The sequence below is a fragment of the Delphinapterus leucas genome, chromosome 4 (genome assembly GCF_059928025.1).
Source record: "Delphinapterus leucas isolate spDelLeu-1000000601 "Yukka" chromosome 4, BTC_Dleu_Yukka2, whole genome shotgun sequence".
Taxonomy (NCBI): domain Eukaryota; kingdom Metazoa; phylum Chordata; class Mammalia; order Artiodactyla; family Monodontidae; genus Delphinapterus; species Delphinapterus leucas.
Window position 1 is genome coordinate 2,069,540 of NC_143132.1, and position 20,275 is coordinate 2,089,814.

The following is a 20,275-nucleotide window of genomic DNA, read 5'->3' on the forward strand; positions in this document are numbered from 1 at the left end:
GGCCCATCACGGAGGAGTAGATCACCGATTCTCACCTTTAAAAGCAGCCTCCACCCCTTGGGGGGTCAGGACGCTTGTGGTTTCAGCACAGCCAGCCCCCCGAGTCCCCCTCCCCTCCAGGCAGAGAGGTGGGGACCAGCCTAGCCAGGGTCTCCAGGAGCCGCGAAAGCCCTTCTGAGCAGGGGAGAGGTGGGGGTGGGGCTCTGGACTGCTGCTGTCACAGTAACAGGGAAAGCTGGGTCCTGAGGTCAGAAGTGACACCCCTCCCCCACCCTGCTCCCCACACAGGGTTCTGCTGCACCTGGCCACCAGGACCAGGCGCTCGAATGACTGAATGGTGATTGTTTTTCTTGTGGCTGTAGTGGCTTCCTAAGAAGGTAACTTATGCTGCGAGATAAAAAGTAACTACCGTTTCTGCAATGCCTACAGGCTGGCATCTCCCTGGCTTTGCCCTAGACGCTGACATATGTGCACACATTCGTGCCCACGCATAACACGTGTGCACACACACCTACATGCATGCATGTGCCAACATCCACACACACCTACCCATATGTGCCCCCACCCGGACATACGCACCTATACACACGTGCATACATGTGCACACACACACACTCCAACACATGTACACCTACACACACTCCAACACATGTACACCTACATACCAACCACACCCCACACCCCCCCCACACACACACCAAGTCCTCTCAAGCCCCCGTGAGCAGGCAGTGTCACCTCCATCTCTCCGCGGCCTCAGCAGTCACGCGACCTGCCTGAGGTCACGCGGGAGGAGGCATCAGGGTCCAGGCTTTGCCCAGCGGCGCCCTGGGCGCCGGGGCGATGCTGCTGGTGGCCACGGGGCTCGTGCGCTCACGGCGCCGGTCTTCCTCCGGCGGCACCAGCGGATCACTGAGCGCCCGACGTCCTCCACCACTCAAGCTTGTGCCAAACGTCTACCTGGGAAACCCGTCTCCCTCCTGGATATCCAAACATCTGACCTCAGTCCCCAGAGGACTCGCATGGGGCCGCCGGACCTGACTGCAGAGCCTGTGGCCACCTGCATGGGCATCCGGGGAGCTGGGCCTGCCTCACTGGGGACACCTGTTCTAGAAACACCTGGCGCCCACCCCTGGCAGCCCCTGTCCACACGTGGATGAGCCCCGAGCACACACCACCTCAGGTATTTCTTCCTTCTCGAGTGAAGCCACTCTGCTTGTCTCTGGGACGGACAGTGGCTTTGCATTTTCACCACATCTGTGACCCTCCGAAGTCCCTCGCTACTCCCTTCACTGGGGACTCGCCCAGCAACCTGGCTGCAGGGCCCTCTGCCCCGTGAGGCCCCTCCTCCTGACCCTCAGAGCCCCGCCTGGAGGGCACGCATATGGTACAGCCGGCGGCAGGGGCAGACTCTGGTGAGTAGGGTCAACCACGCAGGCAGGATAGGCCCGAGCCCCACCTGGGCAGGTGTGGTGCTCACCAAAGTCACAGACGATCTGTCCCTTTGTGGACCACAGAGGTGCGCGGCCTCTGTTGCACCCCAGCCACAGATGGGCCGTGCCCCAGCCTTCCCTTTGACCGCCCATCCGATGTACAGGTGTCTGGGGACCTGCTGACATTTGGCACAGACCATTCCAGATCCCACCCCTGCTGCCTCGTCAGGTTGGGGAAGGCTGCCTGTGGGGCAGCTGTGGGAGCCGTGGGGTATTCAAGCCGCTCGCTCACGCCACAGACCCTGGCTCAGCGCATTCCTGACCCAGGCCCTGTGCCGGGGGCTCAGACTCCGTGTGAGCAACAGCCCCGTCTGTGGGGAGATGGGCCACGGGACAGACCTCACGTCAGGGGAGCTGAGCGTGGGCAGCCTGCTGGACGGGCCTCTAGCCCAGCCTACGGGATGTGTGTACCAGTTATCTCTTGCTGTGTGACAAACCGCCACGGAAACCTAGTGGCTTAAGACAACCATCCTTTCACCGATCATGGTTCTGCAAGCGGGCAATGCGGGCTGGTCTCCCCCAGGGCCGCTCACGCCTACAGTCACTGTCCGAGCAGCTGCCAGACTTGCAGTTACAAAGGCGTGCAGTGCAGACACCGCAGCCCACCACCCAGCACGGAACCACAGGCATCATGCCCCTCGCCTCCGAGGCCCGGCTCTGGGCCTGGGCGGGGCTAAAGGACTGGGCACACACGGTACCCGCCTGCCACCCGCCCCTCACCAAGGCAGCCGTGGCAGCTCTCCAAAGCCAGCGTGCCCCTCCCCCAGCACCCACCCACTCCTTTCTCACAGGAGTGTTTCCAGGTCTGTCAGGAACAGACAGAGCGGGACTTCCCTGGTGGCACTACGCTCCCAATGCAGGGGGCCCGGGTTCAATCCCTGGTCAGGGAACTAGATCCCACATGCACGCTGCAACTAAGAGTTCGTGTGCCACAACTAAAGAGCCCGCGTGCCGCAACTAAGGAGCCTGCCTGCCGCAACTAAGACCCGGTGCAACCAAATAAATGAGTAAATAAATACATATTTAAAAAAACACAACAGAACAGACAGAGCTTCCAACACTGCACCCCGCCTCCTGCAAAGGTACCCAGCATGCGGCAACGCTGGCCCAAGGCCAGGGCCAATTCCAGAACCGTCCGCCTGACTTGGGTGCGGGGCCCAGGGGCTAAATCTCACCCCTGTCGCAGCACAGGTTAAAGGTGACATCATGCCAAGAACCTAGAACGAGGCACATCACAGTCAAAGTGCAGAAAAGCAAGATAAAGGAAAAATCCCGGAAGCAGCCAGAGAACAGAGCACCTCACCTACCTGCAGAGGAGCAAAGACAAGAATTACATGTGATGGCTCTTCAGAGACCACGGAAGCAAGGACAGAGTCGAGTGAAACACTGGGAAAAAAACCCACCTAGAACCCTACACCCTGCGGAACTGAAATTTTATTTTCCTTTTTCTCGGCAGAGCTAACAGATGGCAGTTCGTTCAAAAGAATAACAGCAACAATGTGACCAGTGATTGTGGCTCACGGACAAGCGAAGTGGAGGGCAGCCCTGGACCAAGGGCGGGGGCGGGAGTGGGGATGCTCCACCCAGGAGACGGCACAGGGCTATCTGAAAGTAGACGCAGAAGAGGTGTAAACCTACCGCAAACTCTAAAGCAGTTACCGAAACAAGTAAAAAAGAAGTAAAGCTGATATATGCTGTGGAAAGAGGGAAACTGGAATCATGTAGAATGCTCAGTGAGAACCATACAAGGTGGAAGAAGAGCAGAAGACTAAACAGGAACAAAGACCAAAGGCCATGAGCAGGAAACAGTAACAAGTGTGGTAGATACAATGGCCAAAATACAGCCATTAAAACACAGAGACGGTCAGACCCAACTACATGTAGCCTACAAAAACCCCACTTTAAATATAAAGACACATATAGATTAAAATTAATGGATGGAGAAAGATTTACCATGTGAATACTAACCCAAAGAAAGCAGGATTAGCTGTATTAATTTCAGACAGAGCAGACTTCAAAGCAAGGAGAGCGATCAGGGACAGTGAGGGGTGCTACACAACGATAAAGGGTCAGCTCTCCAAGAGGACTTAACGATCCTGAACATGTGTGCACCTTACAACAGAGCATCAGACAACATAAGGCAAAAAGTGATAAAACTGCAAGGAGAAATAGATAGTTGAAGACTTTGACACCCCTGTCTCAGAAATGGTCATATCCAGCAGGCAGAGGACCAGTAAGGGCACAGTTGAGCTAACCACCGCCATCAATCATCAGGATATAACTGTCGTTTATAGACTACTTCAATCAACAACAGCAGGACACACATTCTTCTCAAGCTCACATGGAACATTCACAAAGGCAGACCACATGCTGGGCCGAAAGACACATCTCAACCAATTTAAAAGAATAAAAATCATACTCTTAGACCACAGTGAAATTAAACTGCAAAGACAGCTGGAAAAGCCCTAAATACTTGGAAATTAAACAACACACTTCTAAATAATACATGGATCAAAGAAGAAATCTCAAGAGAAACTTAAAAATATTTTGAACTAAGTGAAAATGAGAATACAACTTAAAATTTGTGGGCTGTAGCTAAAGCAGTGCTCAGAGGGAAATTTATAGCATTGAATACATATATTAGAAAAGAAGAAAGATCTAAAATTAATCATCTAAGCTTCTACCTTAGGAAACTAAAAAAAAGAAAAGCAAATTATAAATCCAAAGCAAGCAGAAGAAAAGAAATAATAAAAATCAGAGCAGAAATCAGTGAAATTGAAAACAGTTAAGTTAATAGAGAAAAACAAATGAGACCAAAAGCTGGTTCTTCTTTGGAAAAATGAGTAATATTGATAAGCCTCTAGCCAAGCTAACTAAAAAGAAAACAAAAAAGATGCAAATTACTAATATGAGAAATGAAAGAGGAAACATCACTACAGATCCCATAAACATTAAAAAGATAATAAAGGAATACTATGAACAATCTATACTCACAAATTAACCTTGATAAAATTGACCAATTCCTTGAAAGACACACCCGCCAAAACTACGTAAAAAGAAACAGACAATCTGAATAGACCTTTATCTATTAAAGGAATTGAATCAATTACTAAATAATCTTCCAAAACAGAAAGTACCAATCCCAGATAGGTTCAGTGGTGAATTCTACCAAACATTTAGAGAAAAAATTATACCAATTCTCTACAATCTCTTCCAGAAGACAGAAGCAGAAGGAATACTTGCTAACTCATTCTATGAGGCCCAGTGTCACTCTAATATCAAAACCAGACAAAGAGGGCTTCCCTGGTGGCGCAGTGGTTGAGAGTCCGCCTGCCGGTGCAGGAGACACGGGTTCGTGCCCCCATCTGGGAAGATCCCACATGCCGCGGAGCGGCTGGGCCCGTGAGCCATGGCCGCTGAGCCTGCGCGTCCGGAGCCTGTGCTCCGCAACAGGAGAGGCCACAACAGTGAGAGGCCAGCATACCGCAAAAAAAAAGAAAAAGAAAAAGAAATAAAAGTTATTCAGATGGAGAAGGAAAACATAAAAGTGTCCTTATTCACAGATGACAAGAATCAACAAAAAGCCTCCTGGGAACAAAGAAGCAATTACAGCAAGGTTGCAGGACACAAGGTTAATGTACAACACAATACGGAAGGAGAACAACTTGACTTCAAGACTTACTACAAAGCTACAGTAATCAAGACAGTGTAGGATGGGTAACAGAACAGAGAACTAGATCAATGCAACAGAATAGAGGCCAGAAATAGACCCACGTAAACAGACCCACATAAATCAACTGATCTTTGACAAAACAGCAAAGGCAATGCAATGGAGCAAAGATAACGAAAGGTGTTGGAACAACTGGATGCCACATGCGAAGCAATGAATCTGGACAGAGACTTTACACTCCTCACAGAAATTAACCCAAAATGGATCACAGGCATAAACATAAAATGCAAAACCATAAAACTTCTAGAACATTAGAGAAACCCTAGGTGAGCCTGGATATGGTGATGCCTTTTTAGATGTAACACCAAAGGCATGATCCATGAAAGAAAGAACTGATAAGCTGGACTTCATTAAAACTGAACATTTCCGGGAATTCCCTGGCGGCCCAGTGGTTAGGACTCTGCGTTTTCACTGCTGAGGGCCCAGGTTCAATTCCTGGTCGGGGAACTAAGATCCCGCATGCCACACGGTGCGGCCAAAAGAAAAAAAAACCTCAAACACTTCTGCTCTACAAAGACACAGTCAAGAGAATGAGAAGACAAGCCACGGGCTGAGAAAAACAATTGCAGAAGAGATATCTGAGAAAAGGCTGTTACCCAAAACATACAAACAATTCTCAAAACGTAACAAAAAGAAAATGAACAGATTTTCAAACAGATCAAAAGATCTGGAAAGACACTTCATCAAAGAAGATATACAGATGGCAAACAAGTATATGAAAAGATGCTCCATGTCATAACATCATTAGGAGAGGGAAAATCAAGTAAGCTACCACTCAGCACCTATTAGTGTGGCCAAAATCCCACACCCTGACAACACCCAGTGCTGGGGAGGACGCGAAGTCCTCGTTCACTGCTGGTGGGAATGCAAAATGGTGCAGCCACTGGGGAAGACTGACTGGTGGTCTCTTGCAAACTAAACACACTCTCACCATGCAATTCAGCAGCTGTGCTCCTGGGTATTCACCCAAAGGAGCTACAAACTTACGCCCACACAAAAACCTGCACACGTGTGTTTACATCCGCTTTTTTCATAATTGCCAAAACTTGGAAGCAACCAAGACGTTACTCAGTAGGCGCATGGATAAACTGTGGTCCATTCAGACAATGGTGTGTCATTACAACATTAGAAAGAAATGAGCTATCGAGTCAAGAAAAGGCACGCAGGAAACTTAAATGTATAGACTAAGTGAAAGAAGCCAATCTGAAAGGCTTCATACTATATGATTCCAACCATATGACATCCCGGAAAAGGCACAACTATGGAGACAGTAAAAAGATCAGTGGCTGCCAGGGGTGGGAAGACGGGAGGGATGCACAGGTGGGGCACAGATTTCTAGAGCAAACTAGTCTGCACGATACTACAGTGGTGGGTAAGCGTCATCACACGTTTGTCTAAACCCGTGGGACGCACACCACCAAGAGTGAGCCCCATGTAACCTGTGGACTCAGGGTGATGACGACGCATCCGTGCAGGCTCATCGACTGTAACAGACACACCATTTGGTGGGGATGCTGACAACGGGGGAGGCTGTGTGCGGGGCGGGGTGGGGGAAGGTATGGGAACTCTGTACTTTCCAGTCAACTCTTCTGTGAACCTAAGACTGCTCTAAAGAGTAAAGTTTATCTAAAACAAACAAAAAAACGTGTTATCAAGGAAGTCTTGCAGGAATAGGAAGCTGTGGAAGGGCAGGTGTCGTCCAGCTCTGCTGGACGGCCTGGAGCTGAGGTGAGGGCGGCACGGGGCCTCCGAGTAAACCCCACGCTGGTCAGCGAGCCTCACACGCATGCACACGTGAGCGTGCGCACACACAGGCCACAGACCGTGAGCTGTGGCAAGTCCTCTGCAGAGGGGCCCTGGGGCAGGGAGCTGAGGGCCGAGGGGGCTGGCGATACAGATGGGGTGCCAGGCTTTCCAGGTGGAAGGGCCTGCAGGGGCAGTGAAGAGGTGCCCACAAAGGGGCCCAAACAGACAGGGGAAAGGGCAGGGACGGTGGGGTCCAGGAGGGCCACAGGCAGATGACCAGCCCTGTCCCCGCGGTGCCCGTGGTGCCCACAGGAAGAGGCCACCCAGCCAGGCCTGGTCAACCCTGGGAGCCTGCACCAGACCCAAGGATGGCTCTGCAGCGCCCCCGGCAGCCTGGTCCCCGCCAAGGAGCCTCCAGGCACCCACACGCCCCGGCTGTCCTTCAGCTCCCCAGGCCCGTCCCCGTCGGGCCTGCTGCTCACTCTGCCACCTGCTCACTCTGCCTCTGGTCCTTGCTGAGACGGTGCCTGTCCCTTCCCTGACCACCCTCCTGCCCGGCGGGTCCCCCGATACCCTCAGGCCCCTGGCTCACCTGCTCGTGGACCCGCCATCCCCCAGCCCGGGCCCCGGGAGTGCAGGGTCGTGTCCCCGTCCCCTCCCCCCGACCCCCAGCTCTGCGATGCTGCTGGCAAGAAGCAGGCGCTCAATCCCCGTCAAGCGAATTCGTGCCTGGACTCCCTCTGGCTCTGGGCTGCTGGGGCCCCTCTCGGGCTTTGGAACGTTTCAGACATTTCCAGAGCCAGGTTCTCTGCCAGTCCTTCTGCCTGACCCAGGCCCCCCCTTCGGGGACCCCCGCCCAGGACTGGCGCCAGGGTTAAGCGGGCAGATGCAATGCCGACAGGACAGCGTGTTGGCTGTCACCGGACTTCACCCCGTGGTGGCCATCCTGGACCGGGCGACCGGGCATTTCGTGTGGAAAAGTCCAGGGTGGACAACAGGGAACTGTGAGGTGACACCGAGTGACCACACAAACATTCTCTGGGGACTTCCTTGTGAATCTGCCCTTCCCTCTCTAGCCGCCTGCCCTCTGGCCGGGTCCCAGCAGGTGGCAGCAGAGGAGGTGGAATCCAGGCAGCCTGCTCCCTGTGGGTCTCCACCCCTCGGGCACTGATGCCCCACTGCCCCTGAGACCGGCCCCGCCCCGCGCCTGTGAGATAAACTCAAGCAAGCAGGGCTCCAGGTGGCCTCGCAGTGACACCTCTCGGGCCACTGAAGCCCACTCTGCTCTGTGGGCACATCCCCTGGCATTTCCAGAAGCGATGAATCAAATGCAGAGCAGAATGACTCATCAACACCAATTCCAGACGAACCGCTGATCTAAACACAAGAGGCAAAACAACCGCTAACACGAGGATAACACAGGAAAATGCCCTCATTCCTGCGGGAAGGAGTTTTCTTCCACAGAAAGACAGAAAAACACAAACGGTAAAGGGTGATCAACAGGCCAACATTAAATCAGGAGGATCTGCTCATCAAGACCACTCGGAACGAAAAGACAAAGTGGGAGAAAACACGTGCGATCCATTGAACTGACAAAGGACCTATAACCAGAGCACAAAGTAGCTCCAATCACCAAACACGGACAGACAACCGATAACGAACAGCCCGAAACTCCAACAGACGCTTTGCCAAAGAGGGTCCCCAAAGGGCCAGGAAATAAACAGAGAGGAGATGGGGCCTCAGCGGACATGAGGGAGAGGCCTGAGAAAACCACGGGAACACCTTCCACAGCCACAGAGGTGGCAGGAATGAAAAAAGAAGGTCCAACAGACCCCAGGGCCAGATGCCCGCATCCTGGGGCGAGGCACACAGGGGCTGAACACATCACACCACACCCGGAGCCCAGGGGCCACGCCCTCGGCATGCTCCCCAGAGGCCACGCTCACGGGACACGGACGGCCAGTGGAGAACCCTCCAGAAACGTTTCTGTAGAAGAAACGTGTGCCAGGACACACACCATCGCCTGGGCATCCCCCTGGTGCAGAGCGGACCTGGGCTGGTGATGCTGTGGTCTTTGGATCCAGGTGGCAGGTCATTCCATGAAAACTCACCGAGGTGCACACCTGTGATTTTGCATTCTTCTACGTGCACGTGCATGTACACACACACACACACACACACACACACAAATCTGTACAAAATGTTTCAGTGAACAAATTTCTTAGGATGAGCTGTTAACCTCACCTCTGATGGGCCCTGCAAGGCTCTCTTGAGCAAGGACGATGCTGGCCAGTGTGGCTGGTGCCTGCAGGTGTGCCTCAGGGGCTTGTGTCCCATGGGACCCAGCGTCGTGGGAGGAGGACAGGCCACCAGAGAACAGAGTTGCCGTGCAGGGAAGACTGCCTGACGTGAGATACCAAGGGAGCTAAGCGGATCAGGTGGGCGTGGTCTCAGGCTCTACGGCTCCTTCCACAGGCCCGGCCCCCCTCCCCCGAGCTCCCTCAGACCCTGGAAAGCTGCTAGAGGCATGTCCGTCGGTGGGGCAGGGTGAGGGGCGGCGTGGGCGACCTGTGACTGCACTCCACCCCCAGGCCACCAGGACACAGCTCAGCGTGGACTGGACCCAACTAAACAGCCCGCTGTGTCGGCCCCTGAAGCTTTCTCAGGACCAGATGACGTGGCGGCACCGAGCACCCAGGGCGCCATCCTGGGTCACGGAGGACAGGCCAGCGGGGCTGCGCTGTGACGGGAGAAGCCCCCCGTGAACCGTCCCAGGACAGAAGCCACACGCCCACAGAAAGGCGCCAGCCAGCCTGCCGGCTCACACTTCATCGCTCCTCCTGCACGGCCCACGCCCCCCTCCCGGGGCCTGGGCCCACCTGCAGGTCCACACTGAGCACCTGCACCCTCCCTTCCTGAAACAAGGAGACCTGAGCCTAAGGTACGGAGCCTCGTGTGTGGCCCTCACCTGCTGGGCTCAGGGGGCCTGGAACAGACCTGCCCATGTCTGTTTTGGAAAGAAGTTTCCTCTCCCCAAAGGGCCTGCCTGCTCTAGAAAGCCGCTGACTGTTCTAATTAATACGTGCTCACTCCAGGTTAGAGAAGCTTTAATTGTCGATGAGATGGTATTCTGGTTTCCTGATTATTAGATTTACAAACTTAAAGAGCGTTTCCTTCCAAATACTAAGTAAGGTGCTCTGACGCGAGCCCGGCCTAGGACTGCCGTCCTCTCTCGCCCTTCCGCTGGCGCAGAAAGGCAGACTTGATCTCAAGCTTGAAGCTGCACACGAGGCCAGGTGCCAGCGCCCTCAGACGGTGGGCCCTGCCGTCCCGGCCTCACTCCTTGAGAGGGAGTCTACCCCTGACCCCGAGCGTATCGCGAGCGCTCTCCTTACAAAGAAAATGCCTGCAGGTTTAAGCGAAGAAATCAATTCCTGCCCGGTTCCAAGCTGACAGGCGAGCAGCCCCGCACCGAGGGCCTCATTTGCTGGCGAGTTCCAGCACCTTGCTCACCATGGCCCCGACCCCGTCGTGAATGTGGTGGAAGGCCGTGTCACACATGAAGGCTGGGGTTGTGACCACCTTGTTCTTCTGGTCCACGTGAGCCTCGTGCACACAGGTTACGGAAGAACACTGCAAAGCTGGAGCAGACGGCACGTGGCGTCAAGCACCGCCCACCCCCTCCCAGACGCGCATCCCACCCCCACCCCAACGTCACCTGGAAAGGGCTTTCTGCACCCCCTGTGCTACTTTAACTGAAGACCCTGGAACCTGACCCCACGGGCTGCTTCCTAACACACGTCCCAGCAGTGGGCCTCACGGGACCCATGGCTGCAGACGTGGGCCGGACGCCAGAGCACCAGCCGGGACCCCGGGGCCACCCTGAAGGCAGCGCAGCACCGCCATCCTTCACGTCAAGAGACTGAGTTAGAGGCTTGTCCGAACGCCCGCTGTGAGCATGGGGCAACCGGACCCGGGCCCCAGCCTCAGCACAGAGGCGCCTCACCTCCTCCCTGAGACCTGCTTCCTGGGCCAACGCCAAGCCCCAGGTCCGGGGCTGGCCGCTCTGTGCTGGAAGGGGAGGGACATTCACACCTGAAACTGCCTGCAAGTAGAGACACACCGAGAAGCGCGCCCCGGCCAGGACAGACGCCCGGAGTCTCCTGCGCCTCCTGGGGCCCTGCGCTCTTCTACTCTGGCCCCCATGGAGACCCTCGGGTCCAGGCGCAGAGCTGGAAGGCGGGTAGCCTGTGGCCCGAGGCTCTCTACACCCGCAGCGCACCCTGGTGACCTCAGGACACAGAGGACCCGCTTGCAGGAGAAATGGGGGCGACAAGGCTGCCGGGGGTGGCCCTCCGTCTGCGCCACCCAGGGGACTGCCGCCAGATAAGGACAAGCAGCCCTCGCGTCTTCCACCCCGGCTTTTGGCCCGGCACCGGGTACTCACTCTCCCTCCGCCACAGGCAGTGCCCTACCCACCCGCCGCGAGCCACGGCCGTCTCCTCACCCGACCCACCGAACCCCCGGCCTGGGGTGTGCTGAGCTCAGCCAGCGTCACTGCGGGGACTTGGGAACGTGACCACTGCACGGCGGAGAGGTCACAGCCTCGGGTGCTACGCCCCTCCACGCACATGCCCTGGTCACCCTGGCTGTGCAGCACCCCACGGTGGCCCCAAGGGGCCAGAGAGCGGTTTCCCACGTCGCCCCCGCTGCTGGAAGGATATGGTCACTCCCGTCACGCAGTGCTTGGCACCCAGGGCTTTGATGACCTGTGCGGTCCCGGCGTGCGGCCACCTGCCGCCTTCCTCCTGCTCGTGGCCCACGGTGACCTCGACACTTCTGAGCACTTTGGCCGCGAGGACGGGAGCGATGCAGCACAAGCTGAAAGGCGAGGAAAGGAGGATCAGCTCAGGAATGTGAATGTGGCCGCCAGGCCAGGGGCCCAGCAAGTCATGCTTAGAGAATGCAGTCAGCCTCAGAAAGGGGCACAGACACCAATGCCGTGGGGACGGAAGACCCAGTGCCAGAGCCTCTGCCAGCTCCACGGGCTGGAGCCTGCCCCTGCCCCTGGGCTGCCCGTGGCAGTTGTGACCGGTGGAGCATGGGGCAGCCTCCAGGCACCCGGCGTCAGGCTGGAGAGCGGCGGAGGGCAGCCAGCTGAACCCCGGCTGCCAGATACGCACCAGGCACCTGACACGGTGCCCAGGGTGCAAAGGTCCACCCGGAGAGAAGGCCACAGACGACGGCGCTGTCTTCAGCCCAAGCTTTAGGGTGGTTTGTCGCACAGCAACAGAGAAGCCCAGCTGTACTGACCGGCTGAGACCCACCCCCTTCTCTGGAGGGGACGCAGGGGGCTGGGGGACACGGTCCAAGCAGCAGCCTCGCCTGACCTGCCGGTGCGGAGCCAGGGGCCCTGTCCTGGCAGTGTGCCAAACCCTCCCCAGATCCCCGTGAGCAGGCTGCCCCGGAGGCGTCCAAGCCCTGCAGGTCCATGCCGGACGCCTGCCCTCGGGGCTCCTCCGAGGTCCTGCTCTTCACCGGGGGCCCCAACCGGCAGCTCCTGGGCCCCTGGATCAGCCAACACGGAGGCCCCCAGCAGCCAGGGCGTCACCAGGGCCCTGCCCCCCGCGAGAACACGCATGACACCTGCCACAGCTGCTCCAGCCGGGCCGGTCCCCCTCCCCTGGGGTCCACACCCCTCTGGGCTGCGCCCACCACCCCGTCTGCTCAACTGGTCCTCTGAGCTCACCGCAACACAACGTGGTGAGGACGCACCTACACGCTCGTTCAGTGCCAACTGCCACAACTCCTGTTCGGGGACCACGAGACAAACCCCCTCAGCCCCCAGCAGGTGAGCGTCATCGCAACGGCCATCTCGGGAATCTGTCACGTCAGCAGGTCCCCAGGCACCTGACTCTGCGGGCGACGCCCGAGACGAAGGCTGGGCTGCCTGCCCGTCCTTGGCCGGGGGCTCCCGCACTGTGCGGAGGTAGCAGAGCCGGCTGGACCCCTCGCTCTGTCCGTGCTTCTGACGAGCAGGTCAAGGAGTGACGGGCGGCCCGGAAGAGGGGCGTGAGGTGCCCCGACCCGGAAAGGGCGTTCTGCACGCGGCCAGACAGCGCTGCTGCTTTTAGAGACAGACGCGTAGCCTGCCGCACGAGGGGCTGAACGGAGCTGCCCACGGTGACACGGCAGCCGGTACAGGACCGTGTCACCGTCCCGCACCCTCCACCCCAGGGTGACCCGGGTTCTTCTCCAGCTCAGCTGAGAGGCACCTGTTCACTCGAGTGGACAGGGTGCCTGCTGTGAGGTGGCCAGTCTGCTGGGGTTCTGTCCCGTTTGTCGTGCTGACTTTTTAGAGAAAGGGAGCTGGGTCCCCGCCCCGGGCGCTCACCCCCACACACCGGTGCTGCCCCAGCGGAGCCCCCAGGAGGTGATCGGCTGGGTGCTGCGAGGGCAGGCATGCCCCTGGGCTACGGCCGCTGGTGGGGGTGCCTGCGACGCTGAGCGGGCAGGGCCTCCAGTGAGTGGCCGCAGGTCTGGGAAGGACGCTGCCCCTGGTGGGCTGTCCTCTGCAGCCTCTGTGCCCCGTTCAGACCCAATGCTCTAACACTCTCATGCTTCTCCAGTTTCCAACGGGAGGCAGCGAGCAGCCACGTGATGGAAAGCCTGGCAGATTTTGTTCTTAGTGCATCTGTGCACCACTGTGCTCCTGGGAGGACTTCCCCAGCCAGGGATGACTCCAAAGCGTGCGACCCACACGCTCCAGCACCGGCGTCGTGCGCCGACGCCCGTGGTAAAGCAGCACCGAGGAGCCCTCCCCCAGGACGCTCGTGGGAAGGGCAGCCTAACAAGCAGGTCTGACGATGGGGTCACCATCACTCGTCCGCAAGCACCTCCTGGTGTGGGTTACGACTGGCCTCGCCCGTCTGCCAGGCCGAGGACCCCGGGCCGGGCTGTGAGCAGTGGCTGGGCCCGTGAATGTGGGCCCAGTGTGTGGCCACCACGGGATCCGGTCCCCAAGGAAGGGCAGCTGAGAGCGACAGGGGTTGGGAATGGTGCTCACGGCAGCCGTGGCATGAGGAAGGACAGGGGCCAGCTAGCCGAGGGGCTGCTCCAAGCCAGAACAGGAAGGCGGAGGCCAGGCATGGGGAGAGAACTGGCAAAGGCTGGGGGCCGCGGAAGGACTTGGGAACCTTCTAGACCCTGAGAGGATCATCCCCTCCCCTCCTAAGTCATCAGGAGAAATTAACGTAACCACACGACCACAGAATTTTCAGAGCAGGAAGGCGCCTGTGAGATCACACGAAACCCCCTCAGTTATAACAAGGAAAGGGGCTGAGGGTCTCCAAGACCACACAGCTCCAGGCACCAGCTCCTGGCTGTGAGCCACGGCCTCGGCCACCGCCCTCCCTCCACCACTGCTGGGCCCGCTGGGCCACACGTACCCGATGGGCTTCCCGGCCTGGTGGAACTCCTTCAGGACGCGTTCCACGTCTTTATTCACCTTGCAGTCGCCCCCGTCTACGGCGAATGTGCTCCTGCCACGAGAAGAGGCTTCCTTAGACCGCAGGGCTCAACACCTGCCTGCCTGGGGAGCCCCCAGCCCCACTCCCCACCCCCCCGGGATCCTGCGTGCTCCACGAACTTCTCAGCAACTGCAGAAAGTGACACGTGTGTGCAAGTACGTGTGCACAGCCTTTCATGTAATTACACGTACATGTGTGTATTTTTTTCTATTTTTTGAAACATAAAGCAGCGTGGGAGCTTAAAGGCAGGAAGGCCAACAGAAGTGAAGGGGAAGCTGACACGCAGGCGCTCGGGCCATGAGCTCGGCCCACCCAGGAACGGCAGGACGTACCACTGGCCCAAAACCCGTGACAGATCCTGCACTTCACTAACAAGGAAAAGAAACCCAAATCAAACAAGACGCCGTCTTTTTCACCACAGCAAGACCGCTGGGGTGTCTGGAATGGCCTCCCTCCGGGTCGGTGGGCTCACACAAGTACCATCTCTTTGGAAGGCAAATTCAGACCCATCAAATTTCAAAGGCCACGCCTCTCTGCCAGGAGCCCCATCCCGGGCTTCCTCCGCCTCGTTCACGTGGTTGATGCCTCTGCCCCGGGCACCCCGTGCGTCGCGCGCACGACGGGACAACCTGTGGGTGTGAGGGATGCCGGCTACCCTGAAGTGGTTTCTCAGGATGCGTAAGCGTCTCAAAACAGGTCAGGTTATATACTTTAAATACACGTACATCAGTCGTACCTCCAAAAGGTATAAGACAAAAGAGAGAACAGGAAATCCGGGAGTCCCGTCAGCACTGGGTCGCCTACACAACGGGATCTGTGTGTGCGGCTGCCAGACGTTTAAGGGACGAGCCTCAGCGTTAAGTGAAAGACACCAAGTGCAGGACGAGAGACTACCATCTGGTTGGATTTTTAACGCAGACATATACGTGAATCTCTCGGAAAATAAAAAGCTAGCAGCATTGCCAGAGGTGATCCTGGGGTCCCAAGCGGGAAGAACTGGGTTTCCACAGTGAATGTGTCACACAGCCCTCGCCTGCTGCCCCCTGTGCACCGCACAGACCGCCGATGAGCTGGCCTTTCCTCTGGAAAGGTCAGAAAGACTGGGACCAGTGGCCAGAAATCACAGCTTCCCCCAGGGGTCTGGGAGGTCACAGACATGGATGCTGACCCAAGGCCCTGCTTCCTTGTACACCGAGACACACCACCACTAAGTCACCCGAGGCAGGGTGTCAGCCACGCCAGGGACATAACCCCAACGAACCCTCAAGCTACCCTCACGCCAGGCGAGGTCTAAGGGCTGAGGGAAGGCACAGGGTCTGTGAATCCAGCTCATCTTTCAGAGAAAGAAACCTGGTCCCGTAAGAAGGACAAGGCCAGCCGACGCAGACTGTGATCTGCCATCTCCCGCCAGGGGGCTCAGGAGGATGGCGATGCAGGGAAAGCACTCCCGGGCTGGCTCTGGGAGAGAGAGTGGACACGAGGAGGGGCAGGGGTCCAGGCGGGAGGAAGGACTGTGGGAAAACCGGTGGGAACATGGAGAAAAGAGGTGCTCTGGTGATGGCCGCAAGCAGAAAGGAGCCTCAAAACGTCAGGACGCGGAAGGACCGAGCGCAGAGGTGGACCTCAGGGAACGTAACCGCCTCTGCCCCCGCTCCTGGGTGCACGGCGCCTGGACAGACAGAGCGCCAGCTGGGAGACCCTCGCGCTGCTGCAGGAACCTCAATGACCAAGCGGTCCACTGACCAAAACGCACGTAGTCCAGGCTGTGACGCATGCTGCCCCGTGTTTAAAGCCCCAAAGCCGCGGGGCGCAGCTGCTGGGTGCTTTCCTGCAGCCCTCGAGCCCCCTCCGTCACGGGAGCAGCAGCCCCGCGCCACGTCGGAAGGGACGTGCTGGGCCCGCAAGGCCAGCGCAAGAGAATTTCCATGAAACGCGGAGAAGAAAGGAACGAGAGAACAAAAAGAGAACCTGAAACCCAAAGTACATCACAGCTGCGGTGTGACGGCCTCCTAGGCTTGAGGTCCAGTTACCGTGGCAACAACCCAAACAGCAAAAAAAAAAAGATCTCCCTTCCTCTGGTCAGGACCGTCCTCCCAGCAGCCCAACCAGAAAGGCACTTTTCCGCGCTGCAAGGTCCACAGGAGAGCAGGTGTCTGCAGGGAACACGTACACGGACGGGTTCTGATGTGACGAGACCCCTAGCACCACACCTGGATGGCCAGGTCCCAGGAGCCTCCTCCCACCGGGGTTCCCTGTCATGGGGCAGCTGCGTCGTCGCTGGGCCAGACCCCCCAAGAGCTGCTCCCATCACCACCGCATCCCCATCTAACAGTCCAGGGGAAAAGCAGGAGAGCCCCGAGCCGAAACACGCACAGGTTTTTGGCGGCTCCGAAGCCCCCGGGGAAGACGGCCGCATCGTGGTTAGCAGCGCTGAGTTTGGCCAGGTCGGTGATGTTGCCGCGGGCGATCCTCGCGGACTCAGTCAGAACATTCCTGGGGAAGAGCAGAGAGAGGCCCCCAGCAGGTTCAGTGTGCGGACAGACGGGAGAACGGGGCAGGAAGGAGCCTCCACGAGACAAGAGGACCTGTCCTCCCGGCTCACAGGCAGTGCGGGTTGCTCCCCAGAAAAGGCGACACAGCGACAGTGACCACAGCGGGTCTGTGCTCGAAACGTCCTCTGGAGCCCTTTCAGATGGGCGCTTCCGAACCACCACGCCTAGTCACCCGGACTCCTGTGTCAGGCAAGGCCACCAGGGAGCATTTGGCGCTGGGAACGGACGGTGATGGAACCGCGGGGGCAGCGTTAAGAAGCAACTCTGAGGGACGAGTGAGGCAGCCCCGGACCGGCCGCAGAGGGAGCTCCTCCCAGCCCCGGCTGCGCGGCCCAGGGTCTGGGTCCTGACTGGGCCGCAGCCCCAGGAGACGGCACTGCGGCTCCTTCCCACCGCCCCGTCTCTCACTGTCTGCACCCGCTGGAGGGCACCTGGGAACCACGGCCCCCAGGGGCCATCGCCCTGCAGTCTGGGCCAGGCCGGAGCGGGGAGGTGGGTCTCAGCAGATGCGAGGCCAGGGCCGCACTCCCCGCAGGAACAGAAATGCTGGTGGGAGCTGCTCACAGATACGTGGGTCCAAATGGGTGGACGAGGTTTGAGACCAAATGAACGCACGGGCATTCGGAGAGAATGAAGGCGCGAGGAGCTCACTCAGGGGGAACCTTCCTCCACTGCTCCAACAGTGCTGGACGGCGAGGGACGTCCTGGGGTCCAGCACAGCGTCAGGACCACTGCTGTCAGGTCCCCTTAAACGTGGACTCGGCTCCCAGCTAAGACGAAGCAACCGCGCGCAGGTTCTCGGGGAGTTTCAACCCGTGCACGTTCAAGGACAACGAGGAGGGGCCCGTACCTGGTTTCGCCCTCAGAAGGCTGCCCCTTGGTGTGGTCAATCACGTGCATCTGAGGGATGTCAGGAGCGAAGATCTGGACCTCGGCCCCCGCACGGCTCAGGTGAACCAGTATCCTGCACAGGAGGGAATCAGACCAGACTCTGACATGTGCCTGGCCCAGCTTTACCTGCCACCGGGTGTTTAAAAACAGTGTTTTAGGTGACTGACAGGTATATACTTCTCACATAGGTTAACAACCTCCTTGCTTTGCAAAAAGTCACGACTGGCTTGCTAACGACCCAAATGCCCTCTATTTGAGTTCGCTGTCACTGAACTGGCCTGTGGAGACCAGCTAGCCGCCCCCAAGCTCCATTTACAAACCAGGCCATAGGGACAGGTGACCCGGCAACTGTCACAGCCTGGATGTCTGCATTCCCAGGCTCCTTCTGGGTGTTCTTCCTCCCATGGGCCAATCCACAATGGCCTCGAGGGGTTGAGGAGGGCTTTTAGTCTCCAAAGTAAGTCCAGCTCCTGGTCTCCCCAACCTTCCCCTCATGGGGGTGGGAGACACCCAGGCAACCCTGGGGGCCGTTACTGATGCCAGCATCTACCAAGGGTTACTCTGCGGCAGGTCCGAGTCCAAATGCTGGCACGAAATCTGTACCTGGCAGTGCTGTCACTACCCACTTCCAGAGAGAGGAGACACGAGACCCCAAGACAGATCACGGCTGTCCCCTGGCAGGGCTGGGACCCCTGGACTGGGGTTCAGCTCCTCGGAACCTCACGGGCACTCGACCTACAACTCCTGGCTCTGCCCGGGAGGTTTCAAGCTGCCGGCTATTCCTCACCGCCTCCTCTCTCCTGCCCCACCCCGCTCAGTCCCCATCAGGAAACTCCTGGCCCTCTCCACCCACCAGCCCAGCACGCTCTAAAGTTCACTCTCTGTCCGGCCACCGCCAGCACCCGCTGGCCACGCCCAGCGGCCACCCCCAGCCACCAGCCTCAGGCTCCTCCCGGGACCAGCGAGGCCCCGCAATTGGGAAGGGTGTGTTCCCCAACCACTACCTAACTCTCCCCTTCAACTAACTCTGAATCTGACAGCCCCTACACGGTCCTGCTCACAGGAACTTTTTAAATAAATCGATCAAAGGACAAACTACTCGGCAACAGCTGACAGGCTACCCCAATGACATCGGTCTACAGCGAGGTCGCTGCACAGCCCTTAAAAATCATGCTGTAAAGACGGAAAAGAGCTCTCTGATTTCCAACTCGCAGGACCGTTTGATCCCAATGTTTACAACACGTGGGTGTGGAAAAACAGCAGAGTAGATGTTAAGTGGTTACCACTGTGTGACAGCATCACAGGTGATACTAAAAAGCTCTTTTTGTGTCTCCCTGTACGTTACGCGCATTGAGTTTAAACGTTGTCCTTTGCGCCTCCCTGAGTCTGGTCCAGCAGTCCTCTCTGCCTTCCTAACCAGCAGGAAGGCTTCTCCGAACGGTTCGGGAAAAGGGGCACCGACCCTCCCGAGGGCGAGCCGCCCAGGGGCTTACGATGAGGCCTCGTGGAGCTCTGTCCCGTCGTAGACCCCGCATCCGGACAGCACCTGCAGGGATGGGGGGCCGGTCACTGGGGTCACGCGGTCCACCGGGCGGGCCGACCGCCTCCCGCAGGGGGAGGGGCCGACCTGGAGGAGAGGGAGGTCAGCGCGAGGGAGGCGGTGGGGGGCGGAGGGGCCGCCCGCGGGCACGGGGAGGGTGGGAAGGCCGACCTCGGCGCCCCGCCCCTCCTCCCCACGCCCCGCCCGTCCGCTCACCACTGCGACCCTGGTCACAGGGCGCGGCGCGGAGGCGTGGAAGGCCGCGCGCGGGGACTGCGCCGGTCCGCCGAACGGCAGCGCACGCAGGCCGGGGCGCGGCGCGAAGGCGGCGGTCACCGCTAGCCTGGACGCCACCAGAGCCCGGAGGGCCGCCATCCTGCGCGAGGACATCGGGGTCGTCGCAGGGTCACGGTGAGCGGGGCCGCGCCTGCGCACTGCCGCCGCCCTGCCCGCGAGCGCGCCGGTGAGCGGGGCCGCGCCTGCGCAGTCGCCCGTGGCTCGCGCTCAACCCGGCAAGGGCTCCTGGCTCCGCAGCGGGTCCCCGCGGCTTTGGGCACCGCCCCCGTCCCGCCCCGCGGCGGCGTCGCCGGGAGGCGCGCAGGGTCGCGGTTGCCGAGGAGCGCTGTGCTGAGATACGGGCTCTGGAGTTAACTTGTGTCGTCATGAGGCCTCAACGTGACTCCGCGACACCGAGTGGCCGGTGCCCAAGTGTCCAGTTCTCATCTGCGCCCCGCTTTCCCGGCCGCTGAGTCCGGGCCGGAGTGAGGCCCTCCCGCTGCAGCAGCCCGGCGCCCCTC

The 20,275-nt window shown here is 58.6% G+C and overlaps 1 protein-coding gene across 1 annotated transcript; it reads right to left on the bottom strand.

The window, feature by feature from the left end:
* Window positions 1–10,056: 10,056 nt before the first annotated feature.
* On the bottom strand, window positions 10,057–19,914 carry GATD3 (glutamine amidotransferase class 1 domain containing 3). Its single transcript, XM_022596576.3, has 7 exons — window positions 19,695–19,914; window positions 19,432–19,484; window positions 17,898–18,011; window positions 16,869–16,988; window positions 14,415–14,507; window positions 11,691–11,847; window positions 10,057–10,575 (listed from the first exon to the last, which is right to left on the bottom strand). The coding sequence occupies exons 1-7, from the start codon at window positions 19,866–19,868 to the stop codon at window positions 10,447–10,449; spliced, it is 840 nt and encodes a 279-aa protein (XP_022452284.1). The 5' UTR covers window positions 19,869–19,914; the 3' UTR covers window positions 10,057–10,446.
* Between the last annotated feature and the right edge of the window lie 361 nt (window positions 19,915–20,275).